We start from the raw sequence: 8466 nt of genomic DNA on the forward strand, positions 1-8466 counted from the left end.
TGCTACAGCCTGAGCTTCTTACCAGGAAGGGAAGATGCTGAAACCCAACACGTGGTCAGGAAGTATCGCCCCCCACGCAGCTCTTCTCAGCCCTGATGTACCACACTGTCTCCTTTTCTGGTTACCCGCAGCCCTGAGCTGCTCCCAGCCCCCAGCACTGCCTCCTCCACCTTGGCTTGAGTTTTTAAGCAAAAGGCCCTTTGAAGGGCCAAACAGCCAGGGGAAAAGAAACCTCAATCCACCCTAAAGCAAACACAAGCATCTTCAAGGACCAGCATCCTTTCTCTCCACAGGATCACAGGATATTAGGGGTTGGAAGGGACCCAAGGAGACCATGGAGTCCACACCCCTCCACACCCCCCTCCGCCAGAGCAGCACAATACAACCTAACACAGATCACAACTCACTCTGAAGTAGAGATGCCCCTCAAACCTCCCTCATCCAAGAATCCAGTCTACCAGAGCTCTCCTAAACCAGTAAATATCAAAACCTCAAACGGCAGAGAGGAACAAGCTGTCTGAAGCAGCCTGGCCAAGCCTCACACCTCCTGCCCCATCTTTATGATGCTTCCCACCTTGTTCCCACAGCTGCTTCGTCCCTGCCGATCTTTAGCCTGTAAAGCAGGCTGAGCACCAGGCAGTTGCCAGGGATCCACACCACAACTTTCTCCACCACTTTGTCATTAACTCTTTCTGGCATCTTCTGCTTTCCCATGGCTTCAGCCTTATTCCCACCTCAGGCTTCAGCCTAACCCAGGTTCCATCTACTCGGGAACGGCAGCAGACTGGCACAAAGCCATGCTCAGCATTAATATCCATCCCCCCAGCACAACGGGAAGAGAAACATACCCATGAGAAGAAGGGCTGCGATTCAGAAACCAGTACTACTCTGAGTTAAAATCGCTGTCCCCAGAGGGCTACTAAAAGCAATTCGGGCGGCGTGAAGAACAGCACAAAGCAAGTCTGAACACCTGCATCCCACCCCATGGCAGCGCGGAGAAAAACCTCCAGCCCCACGCTCCTGCTGTGCTGAAACCTGCCCCTGACCTCGCTGACCACTGTGGGCTTCTGTGCAGCTGACACCGGCTCCTGGCCCACGGGTGCCATTGCAAAACCTTCTGAAATCGCGTCCTTGGTGGGGCTGCGGGGTTAGAGGGGACGGCGAACAGAGTGGCTCTAAGCCAGAGCGGGGCCGGGGTCATCCCTGCCCGCCGCTGCCCTCATCCGTGGGAGGCTGAGGCTCCCCGGGGAGCTGCGAGGCTGCCCGGCCCGGCCGCCTCCGCCGGGCTCTTGGCTGCCGCGGGGGCGCTGTGCGCGGCTGGCGCTCAGGGCCCGGGCTCGGCCCCGCGCAGCCTGGCGCGGCCCGCCCCTTCCTCCGCGCCGAGAGCCGGGAGTGCCGCCGCGCTCCGCCATGCCGGTGGGTGCTGGGCCCGGGCAGCGCTGAGCGGGACATCGGAGCAGGCCAGGCACCGGGAAGGGCCTGCGTGGGGCCAGGGGACGTGGCGGGGCTGGGCCCGGCGGCAGCGGAGGCGGTGGGGCGGGAAGGGCGCTGCCCGGTGCGGGGAGGGCAGCCGGCGAGGTGTCGCCGGGAATCGGGGGCTTGGCGTACTGCGCAGCCCGGGGTGGCACTCCTGCGCCGGGACTCCGCCTGCCCCGACCCGACCCCTTCTGTCCATGCCGATCTCTTTCCCGCACCCCAGCCCCCAGGGCAGGCAGAGCGTTTGTGACACAGAACTCGAGCAAATGCTAATTACACTGAGAAATGCTGATGGGGACCCCCTCCCCCGTCCCCTTGCCCCGCTGAGCGGTGCCCATCAGGGTTTTAGCCGCCCGGTGCTGGGGTGCAAAGAGTGGTTTTGGACAGAAAGAAATGTGCGTTATGGGTGACAAGGAATAGGAGGTTTGCTTGGGTCTATTGCTTTAGGGGTTTGTTTGTTTGCGGTTGTGTTGTTGTTAGAATCATAGAATCAGGGTTGGAAGGGGCCACAAGGAGCAGCCAGTTCCAACTCCCCTGCCATGCCCAGGGACACCCTACCCTAGAGCAGGCTGGCCAAAGCCTCCTCCAGCCTGGCCTGAAACACCTCCAGCCATGGGGCCTCAACCACCTCCCTGGGCAACCCATTCCAGCCTCTCACCACTCTCATGCTCAACAACTTCCTCCTCACATCTAGCCTGAATCTCTCCACCTCCAGCTTTGCTCCATTCCCCCGGGTCCTGTCACTCCCTGAGAGCCTAAAAAGTCCCTCCCCAGCTTTTTTGTGGGCCCCCTTCAGATGCTGTTGTTTTTAAGGGAAGTGAAAAATATGCAAGAAAAGGAAATGAGGATCTGCCTGGTGCCCAGGTTTGAGCACAATGGTTAGTACTGCAGTAGAGGATACTTACAGTGGCCCAGTGTTTCTCATGAGAAGTGAAGGGATGAAAAACCATCACTAATGTTCCCTAAATTTTAGTTCTGTTGGTAATTTTTATGAGTTTGTTATGCTGGGGACCAGAGGCCTGGATAGAAGAAGAGTAGGATTGGCAAGCACCAACAACTTTGCAGACCAGGTCAGGACAGTGGGTAGCTGGAGGTAGAAAGTTTACATCTTTTGGAGCTCCCCAGGGCAGGTAGAGCGAGTCCAGCAGAAGCCTATGGAGATGGCAACCTCTGCTGATCCGAAAGGTGGCCCTGCTGTGAGCAGGGACCAGACAGTCCAAAGGCATCTCAGGATGATGCTGTGAGGGACAGTACAAGGATGCCATAAAGCTAAGCATCCCTTACTGACATATATGGACCTTTTCATAGAATCATAGAATCAGTCAGGGTTGGAAGGGACCACAAGGATCATCTAGTTCCAACCTTCTGCCACGGGCAGGGACACTCTACCCTAGATCAGGCTGGCTAGAGCCCCATCCAGCCTTTTGGTTGGGAAGGATTTGAACCCACCTCACAAAGGAAGAAGGCAAAGCGTGGAGGAAGAGTGCTTGTGCTTGTGGTGTGTTGCCAGCCACATCCTCCCTGATGCCTCTCCTGCCTCTTTTCAGAAACACGAGTTCTTTGTGGACATGACCTGTGAAGGCTGCTCCAACGCAGTCACCCGTGTGCTGCACAGGCTGGGAGGTGAGTCAGTGCTGGGGGCAGGGCAGGCAGCTTGTTGGAGCAACACCAGCTCTGGGGCAGGATGTCGGTGCCCTGGAGTCCTCCATCCTGCAAGGGCAGCACTGTGGGTGAAAGCTGAAAGGGGCTGGTTGGAAACCTCTGCTGTCTGCTTTGCTCTGAGCCTGCTGCTTAGTCAGCGATGAGTCCCTGGTTGTCCGCAGGACTTGGGTGACCTCATGAAGAAATGTCAGGGGAGGGTGGAGCTGCCATGGCTGCAGGTGGCTCTGAATCACCAGGGCCTCATCCAGAACCTTCTGGAAACTACAGTGGTAGACCCTTGCTCAGGCTGCCAGAGGGAAGGGAGGTGAATGTCCTGCCGGCCTTTGTTCCCGAGGACGCTTGGGCTGGGCTATCAGTAGTGCTTCCCTAGATATGTCATCAGCATCAACATGCAGAGCCATCACAGTGCAGAGCTACTGAGCAGAGCATTTGGTGGATACCTGCACAGCCTGTTTTAAATACATAGACAATTATAACCCATACCTTCTCTGTGCTGGAAGTACCAAGAAAGAAGGATCTGACCCACACTCATCAGTTGTGAGGATGTGTCATCCTGTTCCCCTGTCATCCCCAACTGCTGTCAGTCACCAATGTGAGGAGTTTGCTGTTAGCACTGACCCTGTGTCTTGTCCCTGTCCTAACCCTACACTAACTCTCTCATTATTCCTGTCTGTGCTAAACCACAGCACAGGCTGAGCTGGTTGGAGATTATAGTGATTGGTTTAAACTCAGCTCATTCTGATTATTGCATGAGTGATTGTGTTGATCCAAGGTGGGGTGAGCACACTGTAGCAGGTGAGAAACTGTGCTGCCCAGTGCAGATCTACAGGAGGTCTGGCTTTCTTTGTACCACTGCTGGCAGGACACCAGTTTGGTTTTGCTGACTGGTGATGGCATCAGGGTTTGCTGGCAGGCAGCACAGTACCTTTGACTCATGGTCAAAGTAGCTTAGTAGATAACTGCCTAGCTTACCCTAGGACAGGGAAGCACAAATTGAGAGCACAGTTGTGTGAGGGTGAGCTTTCCCCTGCTGACACCATTTGGCTGCTTCCAACTGTGCAACATTTTTACATTTCCTTGTAGGTGTCCAGTTTGATATTGACCTGCCCAACAAGAAGGTGTACATCGACTCTGAGCACAACGTTGACACCCTGCTGGAAACCCTAAAGAAGACTGGAAAGAATGCTTCCTACCTTGGGGAGAAGTCTGCACAGTAGACTTGCTAGGTATATACCAGCTATATGAAATGCTGAAGAGATCTGAGCTTTTTTCCACTTCTCCCAGTAAAACAGGCTGCTGTTTGGGAAACAAAACTTAGAAAAGAGCTGCAGGTCCAGCTTCAGCAAACCCTTCCTATCAGAGAAGCAGTAGGACCACGTACAGCCAGCAGCATTTCAGTGTAGGACCCCTGAGCTACTCTGGAAAGCCTCCGTGATCCCAGCCATGATTATAGTGGAGGTAGAACACAGCCTCTGTGCCATTCCCAGGTGAACCTAGAGCTTGCCAGAGCATATCATGCATAAGAACAAATCTCAGAGATGTTTGCCCTCTGACCAGAGAAACTGGTGGCACCTGACAATGCCAGGGAGAGTAATGGGACACAAAGACCCCTGTGGGTACATGGTGCAGGGGGTTGGGTGTTACTAAGAACCTCCAATATCTGGTTCTGTTGGTCTCGCTGTTAATCCTCTACTGGAGGATCCAAGAAGAGCAGAACCCAGCTACCCTCACAGACATAAAATGTTTGGTTTCAGAATAGCTTCTAGCACACAGAGGCCCTGGCCAGGTGGACATCTGTCCCACAAAGCACCTGATTGTGACAGCCTGTCGATTTCTCTAGGATCCCAACACTATGAGGACATGTACAGAACTCTTTCCTGACTGAAATCTTTGCATAGACAGGGTTCAATTTCAGTGGACAAGAAAGAAATGGTAGGAGGGAGCTGCCCACTCCCTGCATCCTCTATTCTTTAGTGTCCAGAATTACTATGCTGCATCTCTTCAGAGCTTGTTTCTGCCAGTGGTGCTTTTAAATCCTATGGCATCGTTTTCAAATGGTCTAATTTGATCATCACAAATGCCCACACTGAAACCAGTTCATGCTGATATCATTCCAAGTCAGTAAATTAAATCAGAGCTTTACACTAGCAGGAATTAAACAGCTAGAAGAAAGCTGAGCTGATGCTGATGTGTGTATGCAACAGAGCTGCTATTAGCAGACTGACTTATTAAGAGATACAAAATGTGCAGTTTGTATGAGCAGGCTCTCAATACTTGTTAGAAATGGCTTGAAATCAGCTTTAATCAAATCACATTGCTATTTAAACAGAGGGAGAAGCATGCTCTGAATTGATTGTGCCTCAAGTATTTTTCAGCTGATGACACTGGCTGCAGGAGCTGGTTTCAACTTGCAGGGACTTGTGGACTGTCTCAAGTGCCTGCAGAAGTTAACCATATCAGTGAAGCTCATCTCAAGTCCTGTGGACATGACCCTGGCTCTCACCATTTTCCTTACATTACATCAGGGCAGTTGGGCAGTCAGTTCAGCTGGTCCACCTGGCAGAACATTTCACTCAATCCTTTTTTGTTTTCCTGTTAGATTTTGACTGAAGCTATTTGACTTACCCAAGAATTCCAAAATAAAGGAGAGGGGTAGCTGGACTGCCCTTGCTGGTAGCTTGCTGCTGTCATGGGGAAAAATAAATCACAAAATGTAAGATTTACAGCACATTTGCATCTGCAGGGAATATTTTTAGGGCTTCATCTATGAAAGCAGTGCTACAGGCTGGGGACAGAGTGGTTGAGAGCAGCCAGGAAGAAAGGGACCTGGGGGTACTGGTAAATAGTAGCTGAAGATGAAGCAGCAGTGTGCCCAGGTGGCCAGGAGAGCCAATGGCATCCTGGCCTGGATCAGCAGGACAAGGGAGGTTATTCTGCCCCTGTACTCAGCACTGGTCAGGCCACACCTTGAGTGCTGTGTCCAGTTCTGGGCTCCTCAACTCAAGAGAGATGTTGAGGTGCTGGAAGGTGTCCAGAGAAGGGCAACAAAGCTGGTGAGGGGCCTGGAGCACAGCCCTGTGAGGAGAGGCTGAGAGAGCTGGGGGTGTGCAGCCTGCAGAAGAGGAGGCTCAGGGCAGACCTCATTGCTGTCTACAACTACCTGAAGGGAGGCTGTAGCCAGGTGGGGTTGGTCTCTTCTGCCAGGCAACCAACAACAGAACGAGGGGACACAGTCTCAAGTTGTGCCAGGGGAGGTCTAGGCTGGATGTTAGGAGGAAGTTGTTGTCAGAGAGAGTGATTGGCATTGGAATGGGCTGCCCAGGGAGGTGCTGGAGTTGCCGTCCCTGTAGGTGTTGAAGCAAAGCCTGGCTGAGGCATTCAGTGCCATGGTCTGATTGACTGGATAGGGCTGGGTGCTAGGTTGGCCTGGATGATCTCGGAGGTCTCTTCCAGCCTGGTTGATCTATGGTACGATTCTGTGAAAGGAGGGAGGGCAGCTGCCTTCGGTCGGGCTGCTGGGCTGGATGCGTTCCTTCGGCTGGTGCCCAGCAGAGGACGCCTTTGGCTAGCGTTGCCTGCTGTGCACTGCGGCACTTTCCCCATTCATTCCCTTCCTTCCTTCCTTTATTTTGCAGGATCTCAAAACATGACTTCAGAAAAAAAAAAAAAAAAGAGAAAAAGATGAGTTAACTTTTTACATCTCTTCCAACTTGCTTTGTCATTTGGCCTTTACTGCCCTGCCAGATGTCGGAAAGCAGAGGGCTGGCAGGAGACAGCTGCGTCTTGGGCTTCACGAGTAGAGAAGTCCAGAGAAGGAAGTTATGTGCTGTTTCTAGTTGCACAGTAAATCAAGGTGCTGCTTCTACCTTCCAGTGCATGCCTGTGTGTCTTGTGTGTCTTTGTACTGCTTTCTGTAAAAGACATGGCTCTGCAGGACGGGAAACTACCCCTTACATGTGAGACAGGTCTCCCAGGGAACTGCAACCTCTGCCTGAGGGATGTGTCTCAGGAGAACAGAGCTTGACTGTCACTTAGGTTCAGGGAATCAGTATCTTGGCAGATGCTTTTCTACCACAGAACAAACTTCCCATTTGGGGTGCCTGTGCTAGGAAGAAGGGACTCTTGCAGCCCTTGTAAAGCAAGGATAGCCAAGCAACCTTTTAAGCTAGATGAGGCCATGAGGCAGAAGTGTTCATATCTAAATGTAGCCCATGTCTGGGGCTAAACTGTAGCAGTTGTTCTAACACCCAGTGACCTTCTCCTCACTAGCTGAGAAGGGAGGATTCATAAAATGAGAGGACTAAATGAAAACAGATGCAATAAACCAGCAGATCTAACATCAGTACTAACGCCAGCAAACAAAAACCACACCAAGTGAGACTCAGCTTAGGGAATGGGCAGCAGCCACGACTAACAGGAGAGCAGTCCTTGGGAGCAGGGGGGTAAGCAAGCACCCTAGGGATGGCAGCCCTTGAGAGGAGCATGAGAAGGGTCCCTGTCCTCAGCAAACTCCCCCCTTTGTTCTGAGCATGACATTTATGGCCTGGGATACACCTGTGGGCAGCTGCCCTGGCTTTTACTTTTCCCTTCTGAAGCTCCTGGCTAACTCAAAACTGCCAACAGCCTTCAGCTCACAAAACAAGGACAGTGCAGAAGAGAATGGCTGTGCTGATGAGAAATGCAGAAGGGATGAAGGAAGGGTGTGAGACTCTTTCCGAGGTCTCTTACTTGCTGGTCCTGTGACCAGCATTACTGCCTGTACTGTTGCTCTGCTTGGCTCCAAGGTTCTTCATTCAGGTTTTCAGCCCAGTGAAAGGATTGCACATGTCTGCTGTCTCCTGTTTCACCTGGGGGCTGTCCCCGATGCCCAATTGTCACACATGACTTGTTCTGCAGAAAGGAGAAGCAAGGAAGGTTTGAAGAAGCAGGCTGGTAACTGATTTTTCACACTTGGACACCAGGGTGACTCTTGACACAGTTACATCTAGTCTTTCCTATTGTGGTTTAGTACTTCAAAGTCCTGTACCACTGATCTAAAGACACCTCTGGGGGTCCTGTGTGAGCGAATTAATCTCTTTTCCTAGCTCCCTGCCCCCTGTGGTCTGAGCTAGTGTTTGCCAGTGTGAGTTACTTACTGCTTTCAGCTTCATCCCAGCCTTGGCCAGTGTGTAACCAGCAGCTGGTTACTCAGTGGCTCAGCTCTGGTGGCAGTGGGCTGGCTGAGGAAGGATGTGTGCTGTTGCTTTGACATGGAGCTGGATGGCACACAATGGCCTTGGAGCCAGCAGTCTATGTGGCTCTTGCTGTCTGCCAAACTGGCAATGTTGT

The 8466-nt window shown here is 52.5% G+C and overlaps 1 protein-coding gene across 3 annotated transcripts; it reads left to right on the forward strand.

Moving 5' to 3' along the window:
• Positions 1 to 1331: 1331 nt before the first annotated feature.
• ATOX1 (antioxidant 1 copper chaperone) lies at positions 1332 to 7015 on the forward strand. Of its 3 annotated transcripts, none has more exons than XM_064162026.1 (4): positions 1332 to 1416; positions 3024 to 3099; positions 4222 to 4364; positions 6774 to 7015. In XM_064162026.1, exons 1-3 carry the CDS (start codon positions 1411 to 1413, stop codon positions 4353 to 4355), a joined length of 216 nt encoding a protein of 71 aa, XP_064018096.1. In that variant the 5' UTR covers positions 1332 to 1410; the 3' UTR covers positions 4356 to 4364; positions 6774 to 7015. The 3 variants fall into 3 exon arrangements, with proteins under 3 accessions (XP_064018096.1, XP_064018097.1, XP_064018098.1); XM_064162027.1 differs by having other exon boundaries at positions 5738 to 6818; XM_064162028.1 differs by lacking the exon at positions 1332 to 1416 and adding an exon at positions 1562 to 2354.
• Positions 7016 to 8466: the final 1451 nt, after the last annotated feature.

Source organism: Pogoniulus pusillus, chromosome 22 (genome assembly GCF_015220805.1).
Source record: "Pogoniulus pusillus isolate bPogPus1 chromosome 22, bPogPus1.pri, whole genome shotgun sequence".
In the NCBI taxonomy this organism is placed as follows: Eukaryota; Metazoa; Chordata; class Aves; order Piciformes; family Lybiidae; genus Pogoniulus; species Pogoniulus pusillus.